This window comes from Papio anubis, chromosome 4 (genome assembly GCF_008728515.1).
Source record: "Papio anubis isolate 15944 chromosome 4, Panubis1.0, whole genome shotgun sequence".
In the NCBI taxonomy this organism is placed as follows: domain Eukaryota; kingdom Metazoa; phylum Chordata; class Mammalia; order Primates; family Cercopithecidae; genus Papio; species Papio anubis.
Window position 1 is genome coordinate 180,131,381 of NC_044979.1, and position 18,887 is coordinate 180,150,267.

At 45.0% G+C, this 18,887-nt stretch overlaps 1 protein-coding gene across 2 annotated transcripts in view; it reads right to left on the reverse strand.

Annotated features, from left to right (window-relative positions):
• UBE2G2 (ubiquitin conjugating enzyme E2 G2) overlaps window positions 1–15,910 on the reverse strand; it is a 33,440-nt gene extending 17,530 nt beyond the window's left edge. The window contains exons 1-2 of one of the 2 annotated variants that reach the window (XM_009202124.4): window positions 15,598–15,695; window positions 14,895–15,058 (exon numbers count right to left, since the gene is read on the reverse strand). Coding sequence is in view for 1 of the 2 variants with exons in the window: in XM_003895382.5 (XP_003895431.1) it covers window positions 15,598–15,640 (43 nt within the window). In the remaining variant the exon portion in view is untranslated. Of the gene's footprint in view, window positions 1–14,894; window positions 15,059–15,597 lie in introns of both variants that reach the window. The other variant, XM_003895382.5, reaches the window with a different exon arrangement.
• Window positions 15,911–18,887: the final 2,977 nt, after the last annotated feature.

The following is an 18,887-nucleotide window of genomic DNA, read 5'->3' on the forward strand; positions in this document are numbered from 1 at the left end:
ATAAAACTCATTATTCACAGATGCTATGTCCATATACACAGGAAAGCCCCAAAAAGTCTAAAGACAATTAGTAAAAGTGAGTTTGGCACAGTTGCTGAATATGAGGTATATACGTGTGTGTGTGTGTGTATATGTATGTCTAAAAGCTATATAAAAATGCAAACAAGAATAGCCAAGACACTATCTTTAAAAAGAAGAAACAGAAAGCTTCGTCTATGAGTTACCAAGCCTTCCTTACAGAGCTATGGAAATTCAGGCAATGTAGCACTGGCTCGAAGTTAAATTGAACCATGGGGCAGAAGAGAGAGCCCAGAAGCATACCTGTGCCAACACAGACCCTGACTCGAGGGAACACAGAGCTACGGCCCAGAGGCAAAGGGCCGTCTTTTCCATGAATGATGTTCATCTCTAAGACAAAAAAAATCAAACTTTCTCCATCTCACACCACATATAAAAATCAAAATAGGTAAGAAGAAAAAAGGAGGCAGAGTTGAACACAGCCACTGCCAGAGTCAACATGGATAGTGCTATGGTCCAAACGCTTTTGTCCCCCCAAAATTCCTATGCTGAATCCTAATGTATGTGGTATTGGGAGGTGGGGCCTTTGGGAGGAGATTAGGTCAGGAGGGCAGAACTCTCATGAATGGAGTTAGTGCCTTTATAAGAAGAAATAAGAGAGATTTGCCTCTTGGCCATGTAAGGGCACAAGGATAAGACAGTCATCTGCAAACCAGGAAGACAGCCCTTACCAGACTTGCCAGCCTCCAGAATTGGGAGCAATAAATGTTTGTCATTTAAGCTCCCTGGTCTTTGGTATTTTTTTACAGCAGCCTGAACTGACTAAAACAGATGACAAATAAGCATATGAGAAAATGCTCAACATTGTGAATCATAAGAGTAATGCAAATTAAAACCACAATAAGATACAGCTCAATAGCTTCAGCATTATCCATACCTTTATCCACAACAGAATGACCAAAATTAAAGACTTTAACTGCTGGCAAGTTTAGCAAGTAGATCTCTCGTGCATCACTGATGGGAATGCAAAATGGTCTGGTTACCCTTTGGGAAAGAAGTTTGACCATTTCTACTAAAATTAACTATATATTGACCCTAAGACCCAGCAATTCTACTGGGTCTTATATTGCCATAGACTTGTGTGTGAATGTTCGTAATAGCCCCAAACTGGAAACAACCCAAAAGTCCATTGATATGGTTTGGCTTTGTGTCCCCACCCAAATCTCATCTTGAATTGTAATCTCAAGGTGCTGAGGGAGGAACCTGGTGGCAGTTGACTGGATCATGGGGGCAATTTCCTCCATGCTGTTCTCATGATATCTAGTGGTTTTATAAGTGTTCGAAAGTACCTCCTTCACTCTTCTCTCTCTCTTGCCACCTTGTGAAGAAGGTGCTTGCTTCTCCTTCAGCCTCTGTCATGACTCTAAGTTTCCTGAGGACTCCTTAGCCATGTGGAACTGTGAGTCAATTAAACCTCTTTCCTTTATAAATGACCCAGTCTCAGGGAAGTTCTTACAGCAGTGTGAAAACAGACGAATACAGTAAACTGGTACCAGGGTGCTGCTATAAAGACAACCTGAAAATGTGGAAGCAACTTCGGAACTGGGTAGCAGGCAGAGGCTGGAACAGTTTGGAGGGCTTAGAAGAAGGAAGATGTGGGAAAGTCTGGAACTTCCTAGAGACTTGCTGAATGCTTTTGACCAAAATGCTAATAGTGATATGGACAACAAAGCCCAGGCTGAGGTGGTCTGAAAAAGAGATGAGGAACTTCTTGGGAACTGGAGCAAAAGTCACTCTTCCTATGTTTTAACAAAGAGAATGGTGAGATTTTGCCCCTACCCTAGAGATCTGTGGAACTCTGAACTTGAGATGATCTGAAATTGGAACTTGTGTTTAAAGGGGAAAGCAGGGTCGGGTGTGGTGGCTCAAGCTCAAATCCCGGGCATAGAGGCGGAGGGTGGATCATGAGGTCAGGAGATCGAGACATCCTGGCTAACACAGGAAACCCCGCCTCTACTAAACAGAAAACTGGAAATAGGCGCAGGCCGGCAGTCCTTGCCTGGGAGGTTGAGGTGGAGAACAAGGAACCTGGAGGCGGAGCTTGCAGTGAGCTTAGATCCGCCACTGCACTCCAGCTCGGCGACAGGCAAGACCTCGGCTCCTCAAAAAAATAAATAAGAAAACAAAACAAAAGGAAAGCAGGAGGTGCCGAAACTCGCATGACCACAACAAAAGAAACACCCAAATTTCGGAGAGAAACGGCAGCCACAGAAATGCATAGTGAGCCAAATGGCCGTGGGCGTGATGTGGTTCAAGCCTGTAATCCCAGCATCTTTGAGGCCGACCGGCTGACCGGCGGGTCAGGAGATCGAGACTATCCTGGCACGCGAAACCCCGTCTCTACTAAAAATACAAAACTGAATGGCTGGGTGGCGGGCTTTGTAGTCCCAGCTACTTGGGAGGTTTATATGACATACCATGACCGGAGGCTGGTTTCAGTGAGCTGAGATCCGCCACTGCATCTCCAGCCTGGCGACAGAGCGATCTGGCCTGAAAAAAAAAAAAAGGCCGGGCTGTGGCTCGGGCGCCTGTGGTCCCAGCACTTGGGAGGCCGAGATCCATGGATCACGGTCAGGAGATCGAGACCATCCTAAGCACGCGAAACCCCGCCCCACTAAAATACAAAAATAGCCATGTAGGAAATGCCTGTAGTCCCAGCTACTCTGTGGAGGCTGGGAGGCAGGAGGAATGAGCGAACCCAGGAGGGAGCCTGCAGGAGCTGCGATGGTGCCACCGCAACGTGCCTGGGCTACGGCCAGGACCTGCCCTAAAAAAAGAAGGAGCTGGGCTGATAATCGCTAAGACAATTGGGAAAATGTCTCCCCAGAGCTACGCCTGAGACCTGGCAGGTCCCTAACGCTGGCAGGGAGCCCAGAGTGGTGCTGGCCTTGGCCAGCCCAGCCCCACCTGGGCTTACTCAGTAGCCTCGTGACTTTGTGCCTCTGTGTCCAGCCTTGAGGTTCCGGCATGGCAACAAGAAAGCCCAGGCTGGAAGTGGTGGCAAACCCCAAGCCTTGGCAGCTTCCACGTGGTGTTGGGCCTGTGGGTGCAAAGAATTAAATAACTGACATTTGAGAACCTTCACCTACATTTCAGAGGATGTATGGAAACGCCTGGATGTCCAGAACAGAAATCTGCTGCAGGGGCAGGGCCCTCATGGAGAACCTCTGCTAGGGCATTGAGGAAGGGAAATGTGGGGTTGGAACTCCCAGAGTCCCCACTGGGGCACTGTCTAGTGAAGCTGTGAGAAGAGGACAAAAATCCTCCAGACCCCAGAACAGCAGATCCACCAAGAGCTTTGCACTGTGCACCTGGAAAAGCCGAAGACACTCAATGCCCACCATGAAAGTAGCCGAAGGGGGTGGGTGCGGGAGGGCTGTCCCCTACAAAGCCACAGGGGCGGAGCTGCCCAAGGTCACGAAAGCCACTCCTTGCATCAGTGTGCCCTGGATGTGAGACATGGGGTCACAAAGGAGATCATTTTGAGCTTTAAGATTTAATGACTGCCCAACTGGATTTCAGACTTGCATGGGGGTCTGCGGTCCTTTGTTTTGGCCAATTTCTTCCATTGGAAATGGGAGTATTTATCCAATGCCTGTATTTCCATTGTATCTTGAAAGTAACTAACTTGCTTTTGATTTTACAGGCTGCTAGATGGAAAGGACTTACCTTGCTGCAGATGAGACTTTGGACTTGGACTTTTGAGTTAATGATGAAATGAGTTAAGACTTGGGGGCCTTGCTGGGAAGGCAAGATTTGTTTTGAAATGGAATGGAATGGTTTTGAAACGAACATGAGATTTGGGAGGGATCGGGGGAGAAATGATATGGTTTAGCTTTGTGTCCCTACCCAAATCTCACCTTGAATTATAATCCCCAAAGTGTTGAGGGAGGAACCTAGTAGGAGGTGACTGGACCATGGGGGCAGTTTCCCTCATGCTGTTCTCATGACAGCGAGTTCTCAGGAGAATTGATGGTTCTGTAAGTGTGTGGCATGTTCTTCCTTGGTTTGCTCTTCTCTTCTCCTGCTCTTCTCTCTCCTATCCCCTTGAGAAGAGGTCTGTTTCCCCTTCTGCCATAATTATAAATTTCCTGAGGCCCCCCAGTTATGCAGAACTGTGAGTCAACTAAACCTCTTTCCTTTATAATTACCCAGTCTCAGGCAGTATCTTTATAGCAGTGTAAGAATGGGCTAATATATCCATCAACCGTTTAATGAACCCACATCCTGCCATGAACAGGGCCTACATAAGGAAAAATTATTTCACTCAAAATGCCACTAAAATCTGCTGAGAAGCCCTGATTCAGGGAACAGAGGTCCTGAAGAGACCCAAGCGCTGTCACAAGGGTATGCCGACACCCAGCAGTGAGAGGAGACAGAGTGGTAAGGAGGGGCCAGCAAGGCAGGTCAAAGGCAAGTGCTGGCCCCAAGGGCCAAGTGCATTAAACATTTTAGGGGCGGGTGGGAATTGAATGTGAATGAGGTGAAGTACCAAGCAGACTAAGACCTTGGATTTCACAAGACACACCCTGATGGTCTCCCTTTGTGCCTCTTTGTGTGGAATAGATCAGGAGAAATAACCACAGAACCCAATTTGCCAGGCTTCCTACACCAAGTCATCTAAAATCTAGTCCCATTCTTGTGTCTCAAGCCAAACCGCCTAATTATAAGAAAAAAAATAACAGATTAAGGCAGATAGACTGTAAACTGCTAAGCAGGTGGGGTGCGGGAGAAACACAATGTCAGTGGGCAACTAAGTAGAGGCCTGGCAGCAGAATACACAAAAGTTTTACAAATCACTTTCGTGGAACTATGAAGAAGAGCTCGTACCAAAGAGAGTTGGCTTTATTCTTCATCTGGAGTTCCCCTTTGGCACTCCCCTGTGTGACACCCTCCCTTAGGGAGGGGAAAGGGTGGTCTAAAAACTGCAGCTCCAGACCTGCTCCTGGCGATGCAGGCTCTGCACAGAGACCTGCCCAGGTGTGCGCTGACCTTCCCGCCAGCTTTGTTATTCAACAGTGGCCTCTACTGGTCAATAAAGAATTGCAGCAATAAAGAATTGCAGAGTTCAGAGGCTGGAGGGAATGGTTCTGGACACTTGATTTTTTCCGTTTTGTTTTTTTGCTTCCAAAGTATATACACGCATACACAAAATAATATACAGCTTTGTGTTTACTGATAAGAAACAAGTTCAAAAAAAGATATGAATCTTAGTATCAGGGCAATTTTCAGAGGCCATTCCTTGCCACTTAAAATAGTGGCTTAACAAATAGCCACCACACAGTGAAATATAAATTTAACCTTTGACCTAGCAATTTCATTTCTAGGAATCCATCCCACAGATAACATTGGTGAAGATAAAAGATGTATACACAGGCCATTCATTTCAGGACTATTTGTAAAAACAAAAAGAAATTAAAAAGGACTCGAGTGTCTATCAACAGAGGACCAGTCAAATTATGATACATATACCAGTGGAATACTTTGCAGGTATAAATACCTCTACATGCTAATACAGAACAAACTCCAGGACATATTACATAAAAAAAAACAAGGTGGAGAAAAGTGTGTGACTAGGGCCTTTAATGAGGTAATTAAAATTAATGTGGTCATTAGGGTGGACCTTAATCCAATCTGACTAATGTCCTTATAAGAAGAGATGAGGACACAGGCATAGAGGACAGGGCCTCAGAAGAAACCAGGCCTGCCCTATTCCTTATCTTGGACTTCCAGCCTCCAGGACTATAAGGAAATACATTTCTGTTGTTTAAGCCATGCCCACTTTGTGGTAGAGCAGCCCTAGCAAACATAGTGCTGAAACAACTGCACTGCCATTTACAAATAATTTACAAATAAACTTTGGCCTTTATCTCACACCATATGGAAAACTTTATTATATGGATCCCAGACCTAAATATAAGAGCTGAAACTATAAAACATCTAGAAAAAATCATAGGAGAAAATCCTACTGCCACCTGATGTTTAGCAGCTATTTCTTAAATATAACACAACAGCAAGAAATATTTTAAAAGTCAACAACTGAATTTCATTGAAATAATAAAAACCCTCCTTTTTTTTTTGAGACAGAGTCTCGCTCTGTCACCCAGGCTGGAGTGCAGTGGCGTGATCTCGGTTCACTGCAAGCTCCATCTCCTGGGTTCACGCCTTTCTCCTGCCTCAGCCTCCTGAGTAGCTGCGACTACAGGTGCCTCCCACCACGCTAGGCTAATTTTTTGTATTTTTAGTAGAGACGGGGGTTTCACTGTGTCAGCCACGATGGTCTTGAACTCCTGACCTCGTGATCCGCCCACCTCAGCCTCCCAAAGTGCTGGGATTACAGGCGTGAGCTACTGTGCCCAGCCAAAGAACTCATAAAACTTAAGAAAATCAATACAATTTTAAAAGGAGCAAAGACTCAGGTCGCTTCATCAAAAAAGACACATGGATGACAAATAAACACATGAAATGATGCTCAACATCATGAGTCTTATGGAAATGCAAATCAAAACCTCAGTAAGGGCTAGGGGCAGTGGTTCACGCCCGTAACCCCAGCACTGGGAGGCCAAGGCGAACTCCTGAGGTCAGGAGTTACAGATCAGCCTAGCCAACACAGTGAAACTCTGTTTCTACTAAAAACACAAAAATTAGCCAGGTGTGGTGGCACGCGCCTGTAGCCCCAGCTACTTGGGAGGCTGAGGCAGGAGAATTACTTGAAGCCAGGAGGCAGATGTTGTAGTGAGCCGAGATCATGCCACTGCACTCCAGCCTGGATGACAGAGCGAGACGGTCTCAAAAAAAAAAAAAAAAAAAACAATAAAACCCCAGTAAGACTGCTATACACCCAATAGAATGGCTAAAATTTTTAAAACTGGACGAGCACAGTGGTTCACAGTTGTAATCCCAACACTTTGGGAGGTCAAGACGGGCAGATTGCTTGGGCCCACAAGTTCAAGACAAGCCTGGGCAACATGGTGAAACCCTATCTCTACCAAAAATACAAAAATTAGCTAAGCGAGGTGGCATGTGACTGTAATCCCAGCTTCTTAGGAGGCTGAGGTGGCAGGATTGCTTGAGCCTGGGAGGCAGAGGCTGCAGTGAGCCATGACTGCACCACTGCACTCTAGCCTGAGTGACAGAGAACCTGTCTCAAAAACAAAACAAAAAAAAAACACAACACATCTGGTCACGCCAAGTGTCAGCGAGGAGGTGGGGCAACGGGATCGCTTAATACAGATGCTAGTGAAATGTGAACCGGAGGAAAACAGTTTGGCCATTTCTTTAAAAATTAAACATACACTTATCATTATAACTCTGGTTATTTACACAGGTGAAATAAAAGCATATATCCACAGAAAGACATGTACACAAATGTTCATAGCAGGTTTATTTCTAATAGCCTAGACCTGGAAACAATCCAAATGTCCATCAACAGGTAAATATATAAACAAACTGTAGTCTATCCATGCAATGGACTACTACTCTGCAATAAAAAAAGAACAAAATACTGACACAGGCAACAACACAGATGAATCTCAATATAATAATGCTGAATGAAATAAGTCTGATAAAAAGAAAGTACAAAACAACCTACATGGTAAGTGAAAGTAGATGGGTCACCACCTGAGAACTGGGGCAGAAGGGAGGAAGGGAGAGATGAATTAAAAAGGGGGCAGGAGGAAACTTTTGGGGATAATAGACACATTCATCACCTTGACTATGGTGATGGTTTCATGGGAATACACACATATCACAACTCACCAAATTGTATGCTTCAATATGTCAGTTTACTATACGTCAATAGTACCTCAAAGCTTTTTTTTTTAAGGTGGATGGGGAAAAAATGACAGCATAAAGGCTAAAAAGATGAAGCACAAACAGGGATAAAATAATTATAGCATATATAACCAACACAAGATTAGGGGTACAAAAAGGGATGGGACTATATAAACAACTTCTACAAGTCAATAAGAAAAAGACAATTCATCTAAAATTGGTTTAAAAAACAATGAACAGACATTTCACAAAGGAAAAAACATGAATGGCCTATCTACACGAAAGGATGCTCAACTTCATTCAGAATCACAGATGTACAAATTAAAACCTCAAGATACCACATCATACTCATCAGATCGCTAAAAACGAAATACAGTACACCATCAAGGTGTTAGCAACCATGATCAGCGCTGGGAATGATCAGCTGCTGCTGAAAGCAATACATACTGGACAACCACACTGAAAAACAGTTTGGCATTACCAAGGAAAGCTGATTATGAGTGTTCTGTGACCCTGTGTTACGACCCAAATGTGTTCACCAACACACATATTCAAAAACATTCACAGCAGCATTATTTGTAAAAATAAAAAATTGGAAATAACTCAAATGTCCAATGACTGAATGTATGAATTGTGGCTTATTCACAAAATGAAATACTACTCAACAGTGAACATAAACTAAGGCCACAGTTATGCATGACTTAATGCCGTTTCAGTAGAGGATAGGCTGCATATACGAAGAGGGTCCCCTAAGATTCTAATGGAGCTGAGAGATTCTGATCACTAATGATGTGTGTTACATTTTGCCTGCAGTATTCAGTACAGTCACAGGCTGCACAGGTTTGTAGCCTAGGAGCAACAGGCTCTACCATATAGCCTAGGTGTGTAGTAAGCAGTACCATCTGGGTTTGTGTAAGTACACTCTAGGATGTTTATACAATGATGAAATCATCTAACAACACGTTTCTCACTACCCGGGCATTAAGTGACACGATCGTAAATGCTTCAACATACATGAATTTCAAAAACAAGGCTGAGCAAAAGATTTGATTCACAGAACATATATTGCATAATTCCATTTCTACTAAGTCCAAAAACAGGTAAAAGTAAACAATATGTTAAGTGGTATATATAAAGAAAAGAAAGACTTATACAAAATTCAGAAAGGCAGTTAAGTTTTGGTGGTGGTAGGAAGGAGCACAAAGACTTCCAAGTTGCTGCCACTGTTCCATTGCAACTGGTGCCATGGACACAGACATTCATTTTGTCATTTAATCTGAACATACACCTTTTCTATACTTCTACATATACAATATTCTTCACAACAAAAGTTTTAAAACTGGGCAAGACCCTGTCTCTACAAAAATAAAGTTTTTAAAAACTAAAAAGGGGACATCATGTGGAAACACGACAGCAATAGGAAGGGACAGACTGGGTCTGGTGGTTCAGGGAGGGCTCCTCCCTGTAGCAGGGAGGGCACAAGTGATGAAACCAGCCAAGGAAGGAAAGTGTCACTGCACCTAGCCCAGGAGAGGAGCATATCAAGCCCGGAGAGTTAGGGGACAGCAATTAGGCCAGGAGGGCTGGAGGAGAGGGAGCCAGGGGAGAGCACAGGGCACTGTGAGGACTCTGGTTCTACTGTGACAAGGGTCCTGAGCACGGCAGCGTGATCACTCTCTGCCACACTGAGGGCAGAAGAAAATGTGTCAAGAGCAGGAGGTAGAGGACCCAGCTGGATTCTAGGAAAGAATCTAGGCTAGAGGTGAGAGGCGCTTGGACCAGCAGGGAGCAGTGAGCGAAGGTTGGGATGAAGTCTGAAGGAAGGATACCAGATTACACATGGCTATAAAAGAAAGTGAGGTGTTAAGGAAATTCTAAGGATTTTAGCCCAACAACTGGAAGAACAAGGTTGCTGTAAGTGCAGAGGGGGAAGGCTGTATGAACAATGACAGTGGAAAACGCAGGAACTCAGTTTTAGAGCTCAGTTTCATACACGTAAGTTTTGGGTTCTAATCCTATCTAATAGGAATTAAATCTTATCTAACAGGAATTAGATACTGTACTGGGTTAGTGTCCCCTGAAAATTCAGGTACACCCAGGCTCTGTGACAGTAACCTTATTTGGACCAGATTGGGTCTTTAAAGATGTAATTGAGTTAAAATGAGGTCATATCAATTAGGTGGGCCCTAAACCAAATTACCTGTGTTCTTGTAAGAGAGAATACGGGCACCAGTGCACACAGGGAGAAGATGGCCATGTGAAGATGGAGGCAGAGGATGGAATTACACTACCTCAAGCAAGAGAACACCAACAAACGCCAAGGAAGACCACCAACCACCATTAGCTGGAAGAGGCAAGTAAGGGTTCTCCCCTCGAGCCCTCAAGAGGAGGAATGACCCCATCAACACCTTTATTTCAGATGTCTGGCCTCCAGAACTATGAAAGAATAAATTTCTGTTGTGCTAAGCCCTCTATGGGTAGCACTTTGTATGGCAGCCCACTTCTACCTAGGTCTATCTCTGACACTCCTAGGAAAGGCTGGATGATGAATAAAAACAGGACATCAAGACAAGACAGCAGTTTAGAACAATTGAGTTCTTTCCTGGCTCTCCTTTTCCCCTGTTTGTGAACCTAGGCAAAATCATCTTGTCTGTTGCTCAATTCCACAAAATCTGTAAAATTAGGGGGCCTGAACAGAATCATAGGCAAGGTCCCACCACCTCTAAATTTCTGCAGTTCTATGACTATTCCCAAATACAATAAAGTGGGCCTGAACATCTATCCAAATCTATCTAAACCCCTTCTATGTAGAGATTGATTCTGTCAAGTCCACCTTTATACTGGAATGTGCTACCTTAAAATACGTTATGAGGACAAACTAGATGTTAAGATACACAAAAAATAAACACTAAATGATACACAAAAAATAAACATTAAATTTTATCACATTATTAAGATACAGCAAAAACAAAGTCCCCTCAATAACATACTGTATTCATCTTCTGTCACTGCTGTAACACAAACTACCACAAATTTAGTGATTTAAAACAATACTCATTGATGATCTCAGAGTTTCCAAGTGTCAGAAGTCAGGACACAGCATGGGCCAGCTAGTTTCTGCTCAGAGTCTCACCAGGGCTGCCACTCCAAGTTCATTGAGGTTGCTGACAGAATTCAGTTCCACAGGGCTGTTGTCCTGGGGTCATTCTCAGCTTCTTGAGGCCGCCCACCTTCCTCAGCTCATGGCTCCTTTCATCTTCACAGCCAGCCACAAAAGGTAGAGATCCTGTCATATGTCGAATCTCTCTGACCGCCCCCATCCTGCCTTCATTGCCTGCTTTTGAGCCTTATGTTATTGGATCCTCCAGGGTAATCCAGAATAAACTCCCTCTCTTTAAATCAGCTGATTAGTAACCTTACTTACATCTCCAAAGGCCCTCCACCACAGTACTAGAAAGTGCTTGAATAACTAGGGCATGTGAATCTTAGGGAGGTATGTTTAGAGTTCTACCTTCCACACATAGTCCAAACTTTCATGTTAACATGTAAAAACACACAATACACTTCTGTGACAAACCTTTGGAAATTAACCATTATTTAGGTTTTATTACTGCAAACTAATTGACAATTGAAATAACAGATGAAGCTTTTGTCAGGACAGTAAAAGGGAGAACATATCTTTGCTAATGCAAATATCCTTAGAAAATACAAGTTCAACAATGCAAAGACTGGCCTGAAGCAGCAGCCTGAACTTAATTTCCTATGCAGGGGTTTAATGATTTTCTTCTCAATAAAAATGAGAAAATGGCTGCTCACAGTCTAGCCTCACCCTAGAAACAGGACTAAAATAAAACTAAAACAGAGACACAAACACAAACCAGGACACCAAGAAATGGTAGGTGTTTACGCATTTGACCCACCAGCCAGGTTTCCCATGAGGACACAGAAGTAACAGTTCCCCATATCCAATCCTCTGTTCTAGTATGAACGTTGTCAGAATCAAAATGGAGTCACTTTCGTCAAACCCTGACAACATGGAGGTCAAGATGAAGACAGAAAAATCAGCCAGGTGTAGTGGCACGTGCCTGTAGTCTCAGCTACTCAGGAGGATTAAGTGAGAGGATAGCTTGAGCCTAGGATGTCAAGGCTTGCAATGAGCTGTGGTTGTGCCACTGCACTCCAGCCTGGGTGACAGAGCAAGACCCTGTCTCAAAAAAAAAAAAAAATTATTTGCCAAAATATGCTTAATTTTTATTGCTAAAAAATGCTAACAATCATTTGAGCCTTCAGCAGGTCATAATCTTTTTGCCGGTGCAGTCTTGCCGGGATATTGATGGCTGCTGACTGATCAGGGTGGTAGTTGCTGAAGGCAGGAGTGGCTGTGGTAGTTTCTGAAAATAAGACAATTAAGTTTGGCACAGGGACTGACTCTTTCACCAAAGATTGCTCTGTAGTCTGTGATGTTGTCTGACAGCATTTTACCCAGAGTGGAACTTCACTCAATATTGGAGTCAATACCCTCAAACCCTGCCGCTGCTTTATCAACTAAGTTTATGGAATAGTCTCAATCTTTTGTTGTCATTTCAACAATGTTCACAGCATTTTCACCAGGAGTAGATCCCATCTCAAGAATCACTTCTTTGCTCATCTATAAGACTCAACTCCCCATCTGTTCAAGTTTGATCATGAGATTGTAGCAACTGAGTGACATCTTCATGCTCCACCTCTAACTGCAGTTCCCTTGCTTTTTCCACCATATCTGCAGTTGCTTCCTCCCCTTAAAGTCATCCATGAGCATTGAAATCAACTTTTTCAAACGCCTGTTGTTGATACGGTGACCTCCCATGAATCACAGATGTTCTTAATGCCATCTAGGATAATAAATCCTTTCCAGAAGGCTTTTGATTTTCTTTGCCCAGATCCATCAAAGAAATCACCTTTCATGGCAGCTATGGCCTTATGAAATGTATCTCTTAAATAAAAGTGAAAATTGTTCCTGGATCCATGGGCTGCAGAATGGGTGTTGTGTTAGCAGGCATAAAAACATTTATCTCCTTATACATCTCCATCAGAGCTCTTGAGTGACCAGGTGCACTGTCAGCATTAATATTTTGAAAATAATCTTTTTTTTCCTGAGCAGTAGGTCTCAACAGTGGGCTTATATTCAGTAAACCATGTTGTACTTAGATGTGCTGTCATCCAGGCTGTTGTACCATCTCTAGAGCTCAGAGTATATTCAGCATAATTTTTAAGGGCCCTAAGATTTTCTGAATGATAAATGAGCACTGGCTTCAACTCAAAGTCAACTTAAAGTGACCGACATTAGCCCCTAACAAGAGTCAGCCTGTCCTTTGAAGCCAGTCACTGACTTCTCTCTAGCTGTTTAAGTTGTATATGGCATCTCCTCCTCCCAATACTGCATAAGGCTATTTTACGTACCTTGTAAATCTATTGCTTAATTTAGGAGTCACTTTCATCTTGATCTTAGCTAGATCTTCTGGAGAACTTGCTGCTTCACCTTGTGCTTTTATGTTATGGAGACAGGTTATTTACTTCAATCTCATGAACCAACCTCTACTAGCTTCCAATTTTTCTTCTGCAGATTCCTCACTGCTCTCAGCCTTCATAAAACTGAAGAGTTAGGGCCTTGCTCTGGATTAGACTTTGGCTTAAGGGAATGTTATGAGTGGTTTGATCTTCTATCCAAACCACTAAAACTTTCTTCATATAAGCAGTAAGGCTTTTTCACTTTATTATTCATTGTGTTCAACAGAGCAACACTTTTAACTTCCTTCAAGAACTTTTCCTTTGCATTCACAACTTGGCTAACTGGTGCAAGAGACCCAGCTTTCAGCCTGTCTTGACTTTCAACATTCTTTTCTCACTAAACTTAATCATTTCTAGTTTTTGATTTGAAGTGGGTGGAGTGCAACTCTTCACTTGAACACTTCAGCCCACTGTACGGTTATTACTGGCCTATTCAATATTGTTTTGTCTCAGGGAAGAGAGAGGCCGGGAGAGAGATGGGGAAACAGCCAGTCAGTGAAGCACACACAACATTTATTAGGACGACCACCTTTTATGGGCATGGTTCGTGATGCCCCAAAATAATTACAACAGTAACATCAAAGATTACTGATCATAGATCACCGTAATAGATTAAAATGTGACACAGAGACACGAAGTGAGCAAAAATGGTGCCAACAGACTTGCTCCCATGCAGGGTTGCTTGTAAAAAACTTGTAAACTTGTAAAACATGCAATATCTGCGAAGTGAAACTCAATAAAGCAAAGCGCACGGGAAAGTAAGTGTGCCTCTACGTTCTGCTTTAGCAGACACTAGGTGGCGAGCGTTATTTGAACTTTTACAGCAGGCCGCGTATCTGCTCCTGCACATTCATGGATTCGACCAACTAGGAATACAAAATACTTGAAAAAAATAACGATTTAAAAATAAAAGTAAAAAAAATCAGTATAACTATTTGCGCAGCACTTACACTGCATTAGGTACTATAAGTAAACCTTGAGATGATTTAAAAGTTATGAGAGGCTATGCATACATTAAATGCAAATACCACACCACTTTATAGTAGAGACTTGAGCATCCGTATCTGCAGGTGGGCCTGGAACCAATCCCCTCCAGATACCAAGGGATGAATGACCATACCTGAGTGAACCTGTATTTGCAATGTTTTGGTCTGCTTAAGCCAAACATCAACTCTCACTGTGCAGTGTCACCAATATAGCTATACGAAATCAAGCTACATGTATATTCACCACTTATTTCTGTTTTATCACATTCATTAGTTCAGCCTATTTTTCACTTTCTTCCAAAATTACCCTCAATCTAATTACAAAAGCAGCGGCTAACTTTATTAAGAGTTTACACATCAGGTATTTTGCTAAGCACTTCACCGGCAGTATCAACTTTAACCTTTTAAGATAAAGAAACTGCAGAGACTGCGAGAGAGGAACAAGGTCAAAGAGCTAAGGAGCTGAGAGGCCGGGTCTGAACTCGGGCCCTGCTCTTAGCCGGCTACTACCTTGTCTCCGCCGGCGAGTCAGGTTTCTGGCGCTTTCAACACAATGGCATTCCAAGACTTCTCGCAGCAGTTCTTCCCAGCGGGAATTCGGTGTAAAACGATGGAATGCCGAGTGCTCCTAGGTTCTCATTTCTCCCTTCGCTCTCCTCAGACATTAGAAATATCTAATGTACCGGGAAGGAAAGCACTCATGAGGTTTTCTCAACACTACCTAGGAGGAGTGACAGGTGGCACTGTTCAAAAGCCCTTTTCCTTCACTGGAGGGAAAGCCAAAATCTGACCTTTCACCAAAGCTCCACCAACGAGTCTTTCCCCTTTTAACGCATACACTTTTCCCCCCAGTTCCTCAGCAGCAATTCAGGCCTTCTTCCTCAAGCTCTCACTGCACGTTCTCAAGGCTGCCAAGAAAAGAATTACTAGAAAAGAGAAAAAAAAAGCCCGCAAAGACTCAACTGTGTGTGCTCTCAACTAACACGGCGCCGGCGCTGCCTTTACCGACGCTGGGAAGGCTTCTCCTCACTTCACGCGTGAGGGCGGGCAGCGGGCGCAGAGAGCGGCGCTCCGCGGGACCCACAGCGGGGTTCACGATGGAGGCCCCGCGCCCGGCTCCCCCGCCAGGCTCCCTGCCCCAGCCCCACCGGACGACGCGGGCCCGGGAGCAGGAACGCGGGACGCTGCTGACCGCCCAGATCCCCGAACTCACGTTTGTACTCGGCCATCAGTCTCTTCAGCGCCGTCCCCGCCATGGCCCCGCAACAGCTGCGCTGAGCGACCTCACCTCAGCCGCGCGCGTCCCTCCTGCCCCGACACCGGGGGCTGCTTCCGGGTCACCGTCACGGGCCCAGGAACTCTTCCGGGGCGTGGTGCGTAGCGCGCGTGCGCAATCGCCGCGGCGCGCTGTCCGGGTGGTGGGAGTTAACTGGCGGGAGCGGGTTCTCTCGGCTCTTGCCCGGTCGTTAGTCGCTCTGCGTGGTTGGTTCCGGTCCCGGCACTTACAGGGGCCTCAGGGTCCTGGTCTTGTAGAGACTTCCTGAACGGTGGCGCCTGTTCTAGTGTGTGCGCTGCCTGTTCCGTGCCAGCCGCGCGCTGCCGAAGGGCGGGAGGACGGGGTTTGTAGCCGGGAGGATGGAGGTTGGGGAGGGAGGGCGGAGACGAGATGGGAGGTCGCGGGACGGTCGGGGGCTGGGAACAAGGCGCCTGAGGTGCGGGTCCGCACTGAACGTTCCAACCGCCCCCGGCCGGCCGGGTTTCAGGTTTGAAAAGGTGGGAAGGTTGGCTGTCCTGGCGCTTTTTCTCCACGTGTTGTGCGGCTCCACTGGAGTTCGGGTCCAGCACCTTCTACTCCGAGGGAGAGAGCCGCCAGCTCCGCTGGGCAGCCTCGACCCCAGGGCACCCCCGGGAGGAAGGGCGCGGCTCGGGTCCCTGCCCGAGCCCCTGGGGTGCTGAGAGAATCCCCAGCGCCCCGCGTGGGCTCCCGGCCTCTCCACAGTTGAGGATCCTGTAAGGAGCTAGCCCTTTTCCCGTAATGGCTGTACTGAGTGGGAGTGCTTTCCCGATTGATCCGCAGTGAATAGGTGAGCGATTTGAACCCACATCCTTACTTCACAGTGAGTGCTTCGTGGCTGTCCAGTGCAAGGATGTATATACACACACACCTTTGCAAAAAACGTTTGCATCTCTTGCCTGGCTGTTCGTTGCAATAACCTCTTCATTTGTCTTTTCCCTTCCAGCATTGCAGATGATCCCTGTAAAAGAAGTCTGATCACATTCACACGCTGCTCCGCCCATTTCACTCAGTAAAGCACTGCCTTGGGCCACCCCGCCGTCCTCCCAGACCCTCCCGACATCCCTCTCACTCCACTCCAGCTGCCCTGGCTTCGTTCAGAATCCCTGACTTTTCCCACCCCGGAAACACTTTCTTCTGGCGGCTCTGGTCCACGACTCTTCCCACTCTCTTTCAGTCTTTGCTCAAATGTTGCCTCTTCAGTGTGGCCTAGACCATCACCACCCTCCCTTCACCGCATACCTTTTTCTCTGCAACTCCTACCCAACACACCGTACTATAGAACTTACTAGCATGCTATAAATTTATTACCCTTATCTGTTGCTTCTAACCAAAACCGTGTTCCATGAGAGCCAAGGTTCTCTGCCTACTTCTGTCTTGTTTCTGGGGCAGCCTCTGTACCTGGACACCATATACTCTTAATACGGATTTGTCAAATCAAATGAAATTTAACAATGCAAACTTCACAAGTATGCATATTGTAGGAAAATTCCCTAAAATTCAGAATTTCAGTCTACCTCTATCTTTTCAAATGACCACAGTGCTTTATAAAAATGACATTGTTCTTTGAGACTGTTTCAGAGAGTAATTTGTGCAAATGCAATGTGCAAAAAGTCACAATGGAGGTGTTTCCTCCCCCATTCAAGAGCTGCTCTCTCTGTAATCAGACAGCACCCCACACCCCAAGGCGTTTCTGTCCAGTGCTACTAAAGGAAAGCAGCTCCCCTTTTCCAGTTATGGGAAATATGGGCAATAAAGCATTACTGTCAATGCCGTGATGCTCACTATAACATCATATGCTGGATATTTTCATAATTTTATCAATCTTTTCCAGACATCTTACTGTAGAACACTGTATGTTCTCCAATTACTATTTTTCAGAAATGTGGTTTACGGCTTCTATCAGGATTAGCTTCGGCTTCAAGTGACAAAAGTCCAAAATATGAGTTGCTGAAATAAGATGGCAGTCTCTCCCCTCAACGGGGCTGTTACACCACCTTATCTTCAGAGAACCAGGCTCTCTGCAACATTTCTTTTCATGGTCATCATTCAGTTCCTTGTGTGAAATTCAAGTTTAGCTGGGCATCCTGTATTTTAATCGGCTAACTCGTGCAACTCTCAACTCACTTGATGTAAGTGGCACTGGAGTCCCAGGGGTTCTGAGCAGCTAGTGTGTAATACTGCATGGCAGCACACCCTGGAGAGGCCAACTGTACAGAATAAAATTAATGCCTTCTATCTTTAGCAACTGAAGTTCTGAAATATAAAAAGCTTAACCCATGTCACACGGTGGGGCTTTCCCGTGAACATCACGCATTTCCAGCTGGGCACTCCTGCAGCATGGCTAAGATGACAAGTTTCCTGGGAGTGGGGGTTCCTTTCCGTGCAAAAACTGGAGAAGTTCCAGTTGGAACCCCAGGCATAGACACCAGGATAAATATGGCCTCTGTCCTGCAGGAGCATCAATTTAACCCAAAGATTCAGTTTCTCATAATTAATGTTCTTGAAAATAGTAATCCCAACAAATCTATTTTTCCAAATGCACAATTCGCATAAATCTCAGAGAAAAGACAACCTCAAGAACATGCCTTTGCTGGGCGCCGTGGCTCACACCTGTAATCCCAACTACTTGAGAGGCTGAGGCAGGAGGATCACTTGAGGCCAGGAGTCTGAGATCAGCTTGGGCAACTGATTTATAGTTTGGATTTGTGTCCATGCCCAAACCTTACGGTTGAATTGTAATCCCCAGTGTTGGAGGAGGGGCCTGGCAGGAGGTGATTGGGTCATGGGGGCAGATTTTCCCCTTGCTGTTGTCACGGTGAGTTCTCACAAGATCTGCTTGTTTAAAAGTGTGTGGCATCTCCCCCTGCTCTCCCTCCTGCTCCAACCATGTAAGACGTGCCTCCTTCCTCTTCTGCCATGAGTTTCCTGAGGCCTCCCTAGCCACGCTTCCTGTACAGCCTACAGAACTATGAGTCAATTAAACCTCTTTTTATAAATTACCGCAGTCTCAGGCAGTTCTTCATAGTAATGTGACGATGCACTAATACAGCAATATAGTGAGACCCCCATCTCTAAAAATTTTTTAAAACATCCTGCTGGTTCTTCTGCTGTGAGGTGTTGTGGATGGAAGTTCAAGCAGCACTGTCCTAATACATCCACATATGCTCTTGGCCATTATTCTCATCTAACCTATGTTGCCTGAGACA